Below are 16,436 nucleotides of genomic sequence, written 5' to 3'. Positions count from 1 at the left end.
CTAAAAGTTAGGTGTGGCAATGCTTAGTGTCACTATGCCTAAATCCCTTTGTGGATGTTTGAATTAATATACCGTACTTTGTGTTATTGTTTGTTCTTGTATATTGTTAGAGAGAAAAACACTCAGGTTAATAATATTTTTTCTTTTGAGTATTTTTCGGGGTCTCCACTTAAGCAGTTTATTTCTTCTGTTTGAAAAGCATGGTTTGCATACCTGCACAATAAACAATTAAAATGATGAGTAAGACTTTTATCTGTCTATACTTTAAATGTTTTTTTAATAAAATTATTTGGCACCCAAGGCATTTAAAATTACTCCTCCAGCACACTGCACTGTGTAAGGGGGGAAGGGAATATTTCTTTTACCATACAGATCAATTTTTGAAATAATTTTTTCAAGTCTAAGGTATGTAATGAGGGTTATTCCTGAACCAAATCAGTAAGGAGTGAGTGAACTGTGGAAGCCTGAGCGCTTCAGAGACCATTTTCTGCTACTTCCAGACAAAGTGGAAATTAGGTTTTAGTCTGTACATACCAGAAGGCTGTTTTTGTTGTACTGGTAATTCTGGTTCATTGGGAATACATGCTTCTTCAAGAAGAATTTTTGACAGCTCTGTTCCAAGGTATGTGACCTGTATATAAACAAATCTATATAAGTTACTGGTTATTTTATTTACGTTGTGTTTTCTGTGATAATAAGAGTAAAAAATATCAGGTTTCTTTCAAAATTAGGTGTATGCAATTGTAGGTCTAATTTGGTAAATGTTGTTACTTACTGCAAGTACATATTTTGAATACACAATTTGTATAGATAATGCATGCAAAAATTAGATGTGTTACATGAAATGCAATTTTTGCATCTGTCCTTGAAGATGTCTAATTTTGAACATTAGATCCATTGAGATCCTAGTAGCCTGGGACACGAGTTAAAATCTCACATAAAATCATTTTGTGACTGGGAAAAGGTTGTATCTAGTTGGCTTCTGAGGAGTTACTAGTTTCCTCAGGATCCAAGTACTTTTCTTTTGCTCTTCCTTAGCACTACTCCCTGGGCTCTAAAACGGTCACAGGAAAGATGCATTGGTGTGGGAAAGTTAAAGAGTCAATGCTGAGGGAGCAAGCATTGATACAAAATGCACTAAATCTACCACAGAAGCAAGTACAAATGGTAATACAAATGGTAAACAAGGCAACTGCTGAGAGAGAGAGAGAGAGAGAGAGAGAGAGAGAGAGAGAGACATCAACAGGGTGTGTGTATCTGGAGCTCAAGACAGAAGGGTTGCAACAAGCAGGCCCTCACAGAGTGAAGGAGCCAAGAACCTGCCCAAAGCCTGGGAGGGACAGAGTCACAGGCGCCAGCTTCGAATTGTCCTGGGGGGTGCTCAGCCCTAGGCCCCGCTCCTACTCCAACCCTCCTCCAAGCCTCTACCCCTACCCTCCATCTTCCCACCCTCTCTCTGCCCTCTCCCCGCCTCTTTCCGTCCACTCCCCTGAGCATGCTCCGTCCCCACTCCTCCCCCTCCCTCCCAGCACCTCCTGCATGCCTCAGAACAGCTGATTGCGGCAGGTGGGAGGTGCTGGGAGGGAGGGGGAGGAGTTGATCAGCAGAGCCACCACGGGCAGGAGGCACTGGGCACAGGGGAGTTTGGAGCACCCATGAAGTTGGCACCTATGGACAGAGAGGCCGACTGGGGACACCCCAGGACAGGGTCCAGGAGGAGCACTGTGCCAGTGAGGAATTGCCCAAGAAGGATAAACCGGAGCTTGACCCAGTATCACTGCTGCCCAGAGCTGTATGGGGTCGTGAGTACTGGGGCTTGTGACTTTGCATTGGGAATAACGAGGGAAGCTGTTAGCTAGTTAAGTGGAAAGGTTGTCACTCTGTGTGGCTTTGCAGAGAGCGACGGAAGAGGGCACCGGAGGGGTTTGTTGGGGAAAGTTTACTGGCACCAAAGACAACTGTCCAGGAGCACTCAAGACTCACCACTGGATTGGAACTTTCCCCAGGACTCCTGAACTCTGTGTGCAGACACATTGCTCGGTGTCTGCCCTTTCAGACTGTGGTATAGCTGGGCTTGTCAGGCCTTGTGTTGAATGCAACCCTGTTTTACCGCACCCCTTATATTTCCCCCTGTTGTTTTTCTCCTCTCATCCCTCTGCAAGTAAATATTTCTCCTTCCTATATTCATTGTTCTCTTCTGGTGTGTGTGTGTGTTCATTCATGGGGGTTTGGAACAGATGCTCCTGGGGTGGAAGGGTCTTTCCCTGCAGCATTCCTGTGCACGCCTTCTCTTGGTCAGAGCTGCCAGCAGAGCAACTCCATCTTGGCCATGAGAGCGCTAAAGTTACATTTGTTAACACCCATTTAACTAAACTTTATCCTTACCCCTTTTAATAAAGGAGTTAGAGCTCACTATAGACATGTTCTGAGTCACCCTCCAGAAAAAACAGGGAGTAACAGACTGCACATATATAAGGTAAAAACATCTTCTTTGAGCCTCCTTTATCTTAAAGAAATAAAGGCACAAGCTCAATTTAAAAAAAATCTTAGCACCTTTAAGGAGATCAAATAGGCCTGAAATGTGAATGCACTTACAGCAGCCAAAGGCTAAACACTACAAAAATTCTTTAAAGTCACCAGAGACCACAGGTTAGATGATGCTCAAAGCCTCATTTATGCAACGGGATACAACGTCCATGTAGAAGCAGGCCACAGGGCCAATAGCTTGGGTGTGCTGCTCAAGCAAGCAGCATTGGCCTCTCATTCACAGCGTTGCAGTTGTGCAGTGAATCTCCTATCCAAGGGTGTTGAGAAAAATTCCAATGTCTACTTTGTAGAGAGTGGCATCTTGATGAAACAAAATTCAGTTTTTAAAAGGCTGCAGGGGATTAAAAGATGGACAAAGTTGTTCAAGTGTCCATATGAGCTCAGATAAATGCTGCGAAAGTGCTGGCAAATTTTGGGGGACTTCTCAGATGTCTGGTGCTTTATGACTTAGAATTTCACACTAGCCACCTGATCACAAAGCTAGTAGCATGTATCTAAAAGTGACATGGGTATCTTTCTACAAAAGAATACAATAGCTTTTAAGAGATTTTTTAGAAATAACAGTGAGCCTACCTTATTCCACACATACTTCCAGCTCACAGAAATGTGATTTCCCAATAGTGCCTTAACCCACTGAACTGGATTCCCATAAGTTCTGTTGTCGCTCGTTCTGATTTTACCATCTCCCAAAAGAGTGACTTTATGGCTGAAGTCCTAAAAATGAAAATTAAGAAAAAAATTACAATTCAATTGACAAATCAAAATTAATATCCTTAAAATTTAAGCAAAATTCTAAACGTTCATATGAACTGAAAAGTTGCAGCTAGCTATTCTGCATCTTTTCTTTATTCTAGGGGTTTTTTTTCCAGAAACTCATGCCACGATCATAAACTGAAATAAATAAATATTTCAGTTGTAAACTGAGATAAATTTCATTGTATGAGCAACTTAAAAAATATAATACAAACACATGCAAATCACTGTCTGCACAAATATTAAGCTTGATAATTAAAAAAAAAGAGAGAGAGTTTGATGGTCTTCGGACTATGCACTGTTAATTAGGAGAGATTATAAGGACAGGTGCTTTAATAATATAAGAGTATGATCCTGCAAACATCTATGCACATACGTAACTTAGCTTATTTATTTCCAGTGTAGTTAGCATGCAGCATGGCTTATACTACTTATTGACATTATGGTATCTACACTGGGCTTAAGTTCAGATAACATATTTAAGCCAGATTTAAACTAAACTGTGCTCTAACAAGGTTAGGCTGACTGGTGTGTATGCAGTCAAACTGTTAGAACAAGAGATGGGCCTGACAACGTAACATTGGTCCACCCTCCATCTATAGAGTCCATGTCTATAGAGTGTCTGAATTGGAACACACTAAATCCAAGCACCTTGAGGAAACCTGACTTCAGATCTCAATTCTAGAGCTTGGGCCCATCTCTGGTTAGAATAGTGTTCAAAACTGCACTTTGTGAACCCAAGGTAAACCCTAAGTAAGTACCACAAACTCATTGCATCCTTTGTTACCATGTGGTTTTCCATAATCACAAAGGAGGAAGCTTTGTTGTGCTTTTCCTCTGCACAAAGCAACAGACCTAAGCACTAATTTCTATGGTATCCACTGCATCCCATAGGATGAGTGAGTGCTAGTCTCATCATGGTGCAGAAATACAGCTCTTCTACACCCAAAATAGCTACATTCTCTTCCTCGGGTTGCAAGTATTAAAGGCAAGGGTCAATATTGGAGATCATAACTAGAAGGGTCTTGAGACACTGCAATAGGCAGACTGAGTTCTTCATCCTTTAAGCTGGATCATCACATGTTCTGAAGCAATATTACAAACCCCATCCATAAAGGAAATGATTGCATATACTGATGGTTGACTTGTGACCCAGTATAGGGGAGGTCTGTGTCCAACTTAAGAGGCCTTCATGTCATGTAGCATGAAGATGCATAAAATGGCTCTTCCATCAAGAGAGGCACTTCCATAAAAGAGAGTCAGTGGGCCACAGGTGCAGACAAGGAAACCTTCCCATGCTTCAGTCCATAGGTGGCAGATGTAAGAGGCCAAGGGAGGCTAAGCTTCACCAAACAGCCATCGACATAATGCGTCTTCACCAGACGTGCTACATTGGCACCGCTGCATCGATGCAGCAATGCTTATTTAGCATAGTAGTGAAGACAAGCCCATGGTGTTATATTTTTGGCCTAAAGGACTTGAGAGTGTCCTCCTAAGTATCACATTTAGTCATAAAAAAACCTTAAAGCCACCTCTGAACTTTAAAAACCAAAATTATGCAGAAAAAAGGACCAGCCAACCATTCTATTTTGCTACTAGCAATGACAGTAAATGTTAAACAGATAACAGAAATTGCAACCAAAAGCTGTTAAATATACAGTATTCTGAATGCCGCTATTTGCTACATGGTTTGGCAGAAGGCATTTCACCCACTGAAGACTCAGTAAGACTCTTGGCAGAAAAACGTTTTAAAAGCTGATCTGTAAATATTGAATAAAAATTCAATATTACGTGCTGAAGATACTGACTAAAGAGATTAAGGAAACACTTGAACCCATTTCTAAATTAAAATACTGTTATGTTGGGATTTGGGCAATCACACCACCTTGCTGACACTGTTAGGTGTGAAAACTGCCTTCCATTCACGCTAAATGAGGGAGCAATTAACAGCCCTTTTGTTTGTTGATAGCTGAATGGAAAACACCACCTAATGAACAGATCACATGCTAGCCTGGGCAATGGCAGGGCCACGCAGTCCAAGGGTGGTCTGATAACAAATATGGGGGTGGCAGACTGACTTCGGTCTTGTCTACACTGGGAAGTTGTTGACAAAACTTTTGTCTTTCACGGGTACTTAAAAACGCCACCCTGAGAAAGACAAAAGTTTTGCCGACACAAGTGGCAGTGTCGGTTAGCTGTCCTGCCGACAAAGCTAACGCCGCTTGCGGGGCTGGAAGTGTCAACGCAGCTTTGTCGCTAAAAGCTGCGTGGTGTAGACAAGCCCTTCATTGCAGTTGTGTGTACAAAAGCAGCAGCAAAAACACTACAGAAGTACACATGGAAGAGAGCAAGGAAGTCCCACTTGTAGTGTGGCCATGAGAAAAAGCTAAAAAAACGTGCTTTAGGGTAGAGTGCTGGCTGGAAAGAGGCCTGAAACTGAACCATAAACAAAACAAAAATAAAGCACAATTGTCTTCTGTTGTTTGATTCCTATTGTGCCCAGGGCAATCTGACTTTATGTACATTATTTTTAAATAAATAGGGCTGCATTAAAGATATACCTGACTACCATCAATTTCTTCTCTTAACAGAAACTACCACCAAAGCTTGAATATTGTATAATTACTCTGATAAAAAGAGGTTTTAAACTGTACAGGTTTGAGGAGTCCAGACTATCCCTCCTGTTCCATTTCAAACACCTGCAGATGATGACCATATACACCACAGATCAGCACTGAAAACCAGCAACTGTTTCTTAAGGGTTCAGAGTAGTAGCCATGTTAGTCTGTATCTGTAAAAAGAAAAGGAGTACTTGTGGCACCTTAGAGACTAACAAATTTATTTGAGCATAAGCTTTCGTGAGTTACATGCATCCGATGAAGTGAGCTGTAGCTCATGAAAGCTTATGCTCAAATAAATTGGTTAGTCTCTAAGGTGCCCCAAGTACTCCTTTTCTTTTTGTCTCTTAAGGGAGTCCCAATTTTTCTAATTCTGCATGTTTTAAATAGTCTTTTGTCTGACAGGTTACAAGGATGTAAAAAAACCCCTTGTAACTTTAAAATATACAGTTGTGGGGGGAAAAAACAGGACTCTACTCAACTCTCTTCCAATAAGCTCAGGTCTCCAAGCAAAGGTCAGTGAGGAATAACTTCACCAGTAGAGTGGGTAGGGGTGAGCCACTAGAGTTGGCTGTTCAGACAGGAGTTTATTTTGATATTTACAGATTAACTTAATACTCAAACCGCTTTGGTACAGTATAATGTTCAATATTTAATCAAAAATTATTAAAGGTCTAGAAAACACGACTTATGGGGGAAGAATGAAAAAAATGGGTGTGTTTAGTCTAGAGAAGAGAAGACTGAGGTGGTAAACCAATTACCTGCAGTTTGAATTCTAGAACATTTTCTCCTGGCTTAATTTTTCCTAATTCAAGCAGATCTTTCAGTTGATTTTTTTTCCTTCTATTTCCTCTACGGTTCAATTGCTGTTGTTCACTATCCTGATTATCAGAGTACTGTGAAGAAGAATTTTGATTGATGTGTACTGGATAAGGTACATATGAGACCAGATCTGTAACATTACATGAGGTCCGATTATTTTCGAAGATATTTTGTTGAAGAGTAATAGGAGAGATTTCTGCAGATTCTGACACCACTATTGGTTGCGTCTGGGAAGCTTTATTCCTATGTCCACATCTTTGCAGAGTCTTACCAGCAAGAACCTGTTGACATTCAGCAATTGGCTGATGGATATTATTATTGATAACAAAGCTTTTGGCTTCTGAAATATTTAACATGCTGGTTACTGGCCTGGGATTTGGAGACTTGCTTCCTTGTTTTGCAATCGCTATATAATTATTTTTTTCTTGCTGTGAGCACTTTGTTGGAGTAATGCAAATAACAGGTTCTGACGGCGAAGTTCCCATTTCTATAGTATCTGTGGATTTTGATGTCTTATCACAGGTATATTCTCTGACCTTGTTTTCATATGTCAAAGCATGGGAAGAAACTTCTTTGCTTGTACTTGCCTCTTCATTTGCTCCTGTCTCATCTAAGCAGCTGTTTGGATGTTGGCTGTACTCTTGATCTGAAAATTTACCTTCTACAGGAAGAAGTGTTTCCACTAGGTTTCCATTAGTCAATTTGGCACCAGGATCTATACTTACTGTAACTACATCACGATGCACTATTTCATCAACAGTCAGATCATCTCTGTTGTCCTTTTCATGAGAAATAATTGAGTTTGGGATTTGTTTCTTTGAACATCTAGAATACACTTGCTTTGCTTTCCTATAGTTTTTTATTTTCTGGCCTAGTTCTTTCTGTTTTTGTGCCACAACCAAAAGACTCTTTTGCCTAGAAGCAAGTTTAACTAGTTGTTCCCTCAATGCTCCTTGTTTAAAAGACTCCACTGAAGCCCTATAGGAAATAAAACAAACAAACAGAAGATTAATTCAGAACACAAAATACAAACTCTCTCCCCCTCTCTCTCTGTGCACACGCATGTGCGTGTGTGTGTATAAAACTTCTAAAGAAACAGAAATATTTTTTAAAAACTCTGCCAAGGCCCAAAAATTGAACAACCTTTTTATTGTTTGTATAGTTTATGGTTCAAATTCCAATTCTTATGCAAAATAAGCGGTGTGCAGAGAAACCTTGTAGAGGCCAGAATCTTCCTCCTCAGCCTGGAGGCAGGATGTGAAGCATTGTAACTACTGTAATATTCTTGACCTACTATGCATCCCTAAGAGTGGAATTGAGAAATTGGATCCACACAGTCACTGGCCAATTCCCTACTCTCATATCACCAGAGGCCACTGCACAGGGGAAATATAAATCTTCTGGGTATTCCTCTGGACCCTTCCTCTCACAACACTGGTTTATTGCAATCAGGCCTTCTGCAGCCCTCACTTGGGCCCTGATTCTGCAATAAGCTCTGCACAGGCAAACTCATGGGCCTGGGTGGAGCCATACTGAAGTTCATGGAGCTCCACACAGATGCAAGAGTCTACCAGTCTGCCAGGATTTGACATTGTGTAGTCCTTCAAATAAATGTTATTTTGTAAAACAAATGCTTTCATATTCTTTATCCAAACCTTTCCTCCCAAAAATTGACATTAGCAGCCCAGAATTCATGACTTGCTATGCCATGATAATTGTGTGTGTGCACGTGTGTGCATGTACACTCACATAATGAATGAAAATTTCAGTAAGAGAGATTTCAATTTCAAGCTTCTACTGCTTCTTCAAGCTTCTTTCAAGCTTACTTAAGTAGAAGTAAGCAAAGCAATTATTTTTAAAATTGTGAAAAATATCTTGATAATATCCGTTATATTCAACTGATTTCCATGAGTGTCATACCCAGCTTGTGGGTGGCCAGACCTATTAGTTGGATCCAAAATCCACAGTCATGAACCAGGAGTCAAGGGCCAGCCTGACTGGGATACTGGGAGGTCAGAAGCAGGTGGAAAAAATGGAGGTTAGAACCATGAGTTGGGAACCTGAGTCAGGCCAGGTCAGGATACTGGAGGTCAGAGGCAGGAGACAAACTGGAGGTCAGGAACCACAAGTCAAGCCAGGTCGAATGCCAGGAGATCAAGCTGGGGAAACAAGAAGCATGAAGCACACTGTCCAAACCAGGGTGGAGCCCAATTGTTTGGACATATTCCTGTTCCTGCTGCTGACTTAAGTAGGGCCAGCAGACCAATCAGCTACTCTGGGACTCCACCAATCGGACCTCGGGATAGAGCCTCACATTGGGTTTGGGCCCAGGAACTTATAGTCTAGTTTCCAAGAGGGTCTGTCCATGCAGAGGTATCTTGTTGAAAGCTGTAGTTGCATCTATGAAATTGTCCACTGCTCCATAATCAATGAAGGCCCGTTGGAGGAGAGTCCACCAAGGATCCCCTAGGACGCACAGCTTGATAGGTACCTGCAAATGAGAAGCCCCTGGATGGGCACCAGGGTGCCTTTCAGTGAGAAATAAGTAACAGGGACGTTCTTTTCTCTGAAGGCCCATGCCAGTCTCCTCCCCCACAATTCCAGGGCTGGCTTGTGCCCCCAAGCTTTTTAGTGTTTGCAGTGGGCAGGCCGAGATGATGTGGCCAGGCTCACCACAGCAGAATCACAGGTGGCACTGATTGTGCCATTTCTTTTCTTCACATGTGAGTTGCTGATGAGACCTGCTTGCACGGGTTCAGCAGGTGATACAGAAGCTGATGTCACTGTCCCTGGGCATTGGGGCTGCAGCTAACTTCTTTTCTTCTCCCTTCATTCCTATAGTCAATTATCTATGTGGATGATAAGGTCCACCAAGGCATCTGGGCCCTTAGGCATCTCTATCTGGGCCAGTTCATCTTTGATTTCTTCCCACAAGCCCCACTGGAACTGATACTGCTGCTTTGTTCCACTCTGTATCTGCTGTGAGGTGGCGGAAGTGCACTGAATAGGAGGCCACTATGCCTTGCCCCTGCCTGAGTCCCCTCAGAGAGGCCTCAGGCATTTGAGCTCAGTGCAGATCATCGAAGATGGTTGACTTAAATTGGAGAAAGGTGTCTCAGTTTGACAGCACTGGGTATGGCCTTCCAGCCAAAGCGGAGGTCCAGTCTAACACAGCCTCCTGTCAGCAGGCTGATTACCAAGGTTACCTTGGCCAGGTCAGAAGCACAGATTTGGGAATGCATCAGAAACCAAAGGTGTGGTTCCTGTCAAACCATTTGGGCAAAGGTATTGCAGGCCCCTATTTGGGGAAAGACACTGTAGGCTATGTTCATAGCGTGGTGTTCTCAGTGCTCAGCTGCCTCTTTTCCTCTACAAAATGGCATCCTTTGCACAGCATGACCTCACATGTACTATATGTACATACTCATGCATTTTGCAGTACATACCATGCATGTGAGGTCATGCTTTGTGCAGGACACCATTTTGCTCTAAAAAATGGCATCCTCCATGCTAGAGTCCTGGGACGAAACAATTCATTCAAGTGGGCTCATGCCAACAACAAGGAATCCCTAGGCTGGGGCGTGTGTGATTTTTTTCTTCTGAAATAATGATACCATGAAAAGCTCTAGATTATAAACAGGTCTTATATTAGTATAGCTTATTCTATTTCCTGAATCAGAATAAGCTATATCAGTGTAAGCCCTTTTATACCAATATTACTGTGTCCATATGAGAGTTTGTTTTGATTTTTTTCTTCCCTGTTTTAATTATACTTTAAAGCAACAAAACTTTTCAGTATAGACAAGGCTTAAGAGAAAGCACCATGAAAAGAAGATTCGAATGACCTGAAAGTAAGCACAGTAATGAGCCCCATTTTAACTACTTTTCACATAATCAAATGGAAGTGTAAAGCTGGCATGCAGTTCATTACACTTGAAAGATAGCAGCTATATTGGTTACAGCACATTTGCAACACCTCAAAAATATTTATCAGTTCAGTGCTATAGAACACAGCTTCACTAATAACATTCAAAGATTGTCTGATAGGCTTGTGCAAATGTCAAATCAGTTATGCTGTCATTACTTGTCTCTTTAACTACTGAGGATTTGTCTATATGAACACTTACTTTGCAGGAAGGTAGGGTGTAAATCTAAAAATGTGTGCACTTTGATCTGTGAAATGGGAGTAGATTAAAGCACACTATGGAACTTTTAACGCATGGCAGCAGGGTTCACACGGACAATTAATGCACAGCAGGCTAACGTGAGATAGATTTACACTCCAACTGACCGCAAATTAAGAGTTCACATAAACAAGTCCTAGTTTATTCACAAGGATGATCTTGGAATGTTAACTCCTTTTCACTTAGAATCAGAATATCAGAGTTGGAAGGGACCTCAGGAGGTCATCTAGTCCAACCCCCTGCTCAAAGCAGGACCAGTCCCCAATTTTTGCCCCAGATACCTAATGGTCCCCTCAAGGATTGAACTCACAACTGTGGGTTTAGCAGGCCAATGCTCAAACCACTGAGCTATCCCTCCCCACAAGCCTCGCTTTTTTTAATGACCTATCTTATGTGTCTATATATATATTATCTCTTATGGGAGGTGCATGAACTGCTGGCTGGGGGAGGCTAGCCCACAGCTCCTCCCCTTCCACGCCCCCTGACGGAACCCAGCCCCTCCCCCTGCATGGTTGCCACCCTCCCCCAGGTTAGCACCCCCAGCCCTGGAGCGCTGGGAGGGCAGGTGGTGTGGCCACAGCCCCCAGCCCCGGAGCACTAGGCGGACGGGTGGCGTGGCCTTGGAGCACTGGGCGGGCTGGGCAGTGCAGCCCCAGCCCCAGTCCTAGCCAGGGCCACGGCACAGGGACAGGGGAAATGGCAGGAGGGGTTCTGGAGGAGGAGTGTGGGTGGGGCCATGCCTGGCTGTTTGGGGAGGCACAGCCTCCCCCAGCTTATGATTCCCGCTGCCCGAATGATCTATGGAATGAAGAGGGGTTAAGGGCTTGGATTGGACTCAGGAGATGTGGGTACAATCCCAGACACTGCCACAGATTTCCCCTGTGACCATAGGAAAGTAATCTAATATCTCTGTGCCTCAGTTTCTAATCTTCTGTCATATCCCTTTCTCTCAACCCTTATCTTCCTTTTTATTTAGACTGCTCTTTGGGGCAGGAAACATCTCTTATTATGTGTTTACACAAATATTTTACATGTTTGAGTCAGCCAAATCCTGAAATTCTCACTCAGGCACAAACTTTCACTGACGCCAATAGGAGTTATAGTTGATAAAAGACTGAGTTAGGACCACACAGTTTTGCCTTCACGTTACTGCTTGCTGGCCTTCTAATAAGATCCATCTGTGTTGCTTTTAAAAAATAAACCTTTAATAAAACCACAGTTTACATTCCACTTACCTGTATTTTTTAGCTAGGACATCCCTTTCTGCTTTCTGTTTGGCAAGCACTTCATTCAAAGTGTCTTGTATCTGTGATAGGCCATGAATATACAGTCCTGTTCAGCATTTAAACATAGTCAAAATTATTATTAAAATGAGAGGCAGAAATTATGATCATTACAATGGTTGAGGCAGCAAAAACAAGGCTGGAGAATGAAAATATTGTTATGGCAACAGGTGATACTATCATCTACGTTATGAGTCATTGCTTTATAAGCACTCAAGATTAAATTCTCCACAGGAAGTTATATTTAACTACTTAAATTTGAATAGCTCAAATTTTAGGAAGTATGGAATTGCAGTAGCCACACCCACACAGTAATAAGGGAATTGTGTAGGTTAAAGCGCACTCTTTTGGCTGATGGGCAATTAAATCTTTTTGAGGTCCTTTGAAATCAATGGAATTATGCTGACATACACTAGCTGAGGACCAGGCCCATTAAGACTATAGAAGCAAGAATTTGATAAATTGAATATTTTATATATTAGAGAATAGCCTGGATTTTATTTCTTCAAGCCAAATATGACATCTGAATCAATGTATAATAGTTTCACATACTGTATTAAAACATACATCACAGAAATTAGAAATTGATTAAGTTTGCTAGCTATATCCCTCTGTGAATCACAAGGAGGAACAATTTTTAAATGGTCCTATTAGATGCCCCCTTTTCTTTGGCCTATAATACAACAGAAAATTGAAAGGTCTCAACTGGCACAGATTTAACAACATCACAAGTGCAGTGTATGACCCAGGGACCTCTAGGTGCCAACTGGCAGAGTGTACAGGCATGCCCCATAACCTCAGCCATACAGAACGCAATGCCATCCAAAACTGGTTAGTCTCTAAGGTGCCACAAGTACTCCTTTTCTTTTTAGAAACAACTCTGACATTATAATCAAAGGAACTGGCAAAGGAGGTGCTATAGTCATAATGAACAGGTTGGATTATGAACAGGAGGCTGCCAAGCAACTCTCCAACACCACATTCTATAGGCGACTATCCTCTTATCCCACTGAGGGGTACCAAAAGAAACTACACCATTTGCTCAAGAAACTCCCTGAAAAAGCACAAGAACAAATCTGCACAGACACACCCCAAGAGCCCCGAGCAGGGGTATTCTATCTGCTACCCAGGATCCATAAACCTGGAAACCCTGGACGCCCCATCATCTCAGGCATTGGCACTCTTACAACAGGATTATCTGGTTATCTGGACTCTCTCCTCAGACCCTATGCTACCAGCACTCTTAGCCATCTTCGAGATACCACTGACTTCCTGAGGAAACTACAATTCCTGAAAACACCATCCTGGCCACCATGGATATAGAAGCTCTTTACACCAATATTCCACAATAGGACAGACTATAAGCTGTCAGGAACAGTATCCCTGATGAGGCCACGGCACACCTGGTGGCTGAGCTTTGTGACTTTGTCCTCACCCATAACTATTTCACATTTGGGGACAATGTATACCTTCAAGTCAGCGGCACTGCTATAGGTACCTGCATGGTCCCACAGTATGCCAACATTTTTATGGCTGACTTAAAAAAACGCTTCCTCAGCTCTCGTCCCCTAGCGCCCCTCCTCTACTTGCGCTACACTGATGACATCTTCATCATATGGACCCACAGGAAAGAGGCTCTTGAAGAATTCCACCAGGATTTCAACCATTTCCACCCCACCATCATAGAATCATAGAATATCAGGGTTGGAAGGGACCTCGGGAGATCATCTAGTCCAACCCCCTGCTCAAAAGCAGGACCAATCTCCAATTAAATCATCCCAGCCAGGGCTTTGTCAAGCCTGACCTTAAAAACTTCTAAGGAAGGAGATTCTACCACCTCCCTAGATAATGCATTCCAGTGTTTCACCACCCTCCTAGTGAAAAAGTTTTTCCTAATATCCAACCTAAACCTCCCCCACTGCAACTTGAGACCAACCTCAGCCTGGACCAGTCCACAAAAGAGTTCCACTTCCTGGACACTACAGTGCAAGTAAGTGATGGTCACATAAACACCACCCTATACCAGAAACCTACTGACTGCTATACTTACCTACATGCCTCCAGCTTCCATCCAGGACATATCACACGATCCATTGTCTACAGCCAAGCCCTAAGATACAATCAAATTTGCTCCAATCCCTCAGACAGAGACAAACACCTACAAGATCTTTATCAAGCATTCTTAAAACTACAATACCCACCTGGGAAAGTGAGGAAACAGAATGACAGAGCGAAATGGGTACCCAGAAGTCACCTACTTCAGGACAGGCCCAACAAGGAAAATAACAGAACACCACTGGCCATCACGTACAGCCCCCAGCTAAAACCTCTCCAGCACATCAACAATGATCTACAACCTATCCTGGAAAATGATCCCTCACTCTCACAGACCTTGGGAGGCAAGCCAGTCCTCGTTTACAGACAGCCCCCCAACATGAAGCAAAGACTTACCAGCAACTACACACCACACCACAGAAACACTAACCCAGGAACCAATCCCTGTAACAAACCCCGTTGCCTACTTTGCCCCATATCTACTCTAGTGACACCAGCAGAGGACCCAACCACATGAGCCACACCATCAGGGGCTCATTCATCTGCACGTCTACTAATGTGACATGTGCCATCATGTGCCAGCAATGCCCCTCTGCCATGTACATTGGCCACACCGGACAGTCTCCACATAAAAGAATAAATGGACACAAATCAGACATCAGGAATGGTAACATACAAAAGCCAGTAGGAGAACACTTCAATCTCCTTGGACATTCTACAACAGATTTAAAAGTAGCCATACTTCAACAAAAAAACTTCAAAAACAGACTTCAAAGAGAAACTGCAGAGCTACAATTCATTTGCAAATTTAACACCATTAATTTGGGCTTGAATAGGGACTGGGAGTGGCTGGCTCACTACAAAAGCAATTTTCCCTCTCTTGGTATATTGACACCTCCTCATCAATTATCGGGAATGGACCACCTCCACCCTGACTGAATTGGCCTTGTCAACACTGGTTCTCCACTTGTAAGACAATTCCCTTCTTATGTGTCAGTATACTTATGCCTGCATCTGTAATTTTCACTTCATGCATCTGAAGAAGTGTGTTTTTTACCCTCAAAAGCTTATGCCCAAATAAATCTGTTAGTGTTTAAGGTGCCACCGGACTGCTCGTTGTTCTTGAGGTATGTAAGACAGGTCACCAGAAAGTGATAAACAGGTTCTGTTCAGACAAGGAATAAGAGACATTTATCTCCCTGGCTGACCATTGTGTAGCTTACAACAGAAGTCTATTTGCATACAGAATCACCAGCTAATCAACACTACGAAGTTGAAAAGTGATCACAAAATCTACAGAAAGGAACACAGAGCAGGAGGGTGTCTGGTTTATGACTAAGATGAAAGAATTAGTCTGATGTATCAGGAGAATGCAAGGAGATGCCGAAGGTCTTCAATCTAGGAAGTAAGATGACCATATGTTTGCTTCACGAAAAATATTACAGCCAAGCTTGGCTGAAAACACTGGAGAGACTTTGGGGTGAGCTAAACTTAATTAGACAAAGTAGTATCTTGTTAATTAAGTTTAGGCTCTGGTACGTGTGTTATGATTTTATTTTATATGTAATCCTTTGTTTCCAATATTTCTGCTTCCTATCATTTTAATTTCTGCTCTTTGTTAAATAAGCGTATACTTACTTTCACTATAGACAAATCTAAGGACAGTGTGTTAAGTGGAGCTATGTACTATGGTGTAAAACTGGTAAGGTGCAGTGTACTTTTCCTTTGGGAACAGCAGGTCTGGTAATTCTGTGAGTGTCCAATGATCAGCAGCTGAACACTCCAGGGGGACATCCATAGGACTAGGCGGTTAGAATATGCCTTTCGCTAACCAGTAAAGAAAGAGTGTGTTCTGAGGAGGCCTGGTCGGGAGTGCTTTTATTGCCCATAGCCATGGAGTTGACCCATGGCAGGCACAGACAAGGCTTGCTCCTGCTAAGGGCAGGTGGTAGCAAGATACCTCACAACCCTAGGGACCCCTGAGAAGCGTCACACCAACATGTCCCTGTGGATGCCAGTGGGATGATATGACAACCAAATATCATCAAACCCATTAGTAAACAGGAAATACACAATTTTTGTTTCTATCAACCATTACACCTGAAAATGGAACACTGCAGAATGAAAAAAACAACCCACAACTCACAGAATGTGTTCAGAAAGCTGATTTTCTC

The 16,436-nt window shown here is 42.5% G+C and overlaps 1 protein-coding gene across 1 annotated transcript in view; it reads right to left on the bottom strand.

Annotated features, from left to right (window-relative positions):
• Positions 1-16,436, bottom strand: part of ANKRD31 (ankyrin repeat domain 31) — a 112,406-nt gene that overhangs the window by 22,233 nt on the left and 73,737 nt on the right. Inside the window, exons 21-24 of the mRNA XM_073346095.1 lie at positions 12,160-12,256; positions 6,680-7,718; positions 3,121-3,261; positions 535-631 (exon numbers count right to left, since the gene is read on the bottom strand). Coding sequence (XP_073202196.1) covers positions 535-631; positions 3,121-3,261; positions 6,680-7,718; positions 12,160-12,256 — 1,374 coding nt within the window. The remainder of the gene's footprint in view (positions 1-534; positions 632-3,120; positions 3,262-6,679; positions 7,719-12,159; positions 12,257-16,436) is intronic.

This window comes from Lepidochelys kempii, chromosome 5 (genome assembly GCF_965140265.1).
Source record: "Lepidochelys kempii isolate rLepKem1 chromosome 5, rLepKem1.hap2, whole genome shotgun sequence".
NCBI classification, from domain to species: Eukaryota; Metazoa; Chordata; order Testudines; family Cheloniidae; genus Lepidochelys; species Lepidochelys kempii.
This window is presented reverse-complemented; position numbering and strand designations above follow the sequence as displayed.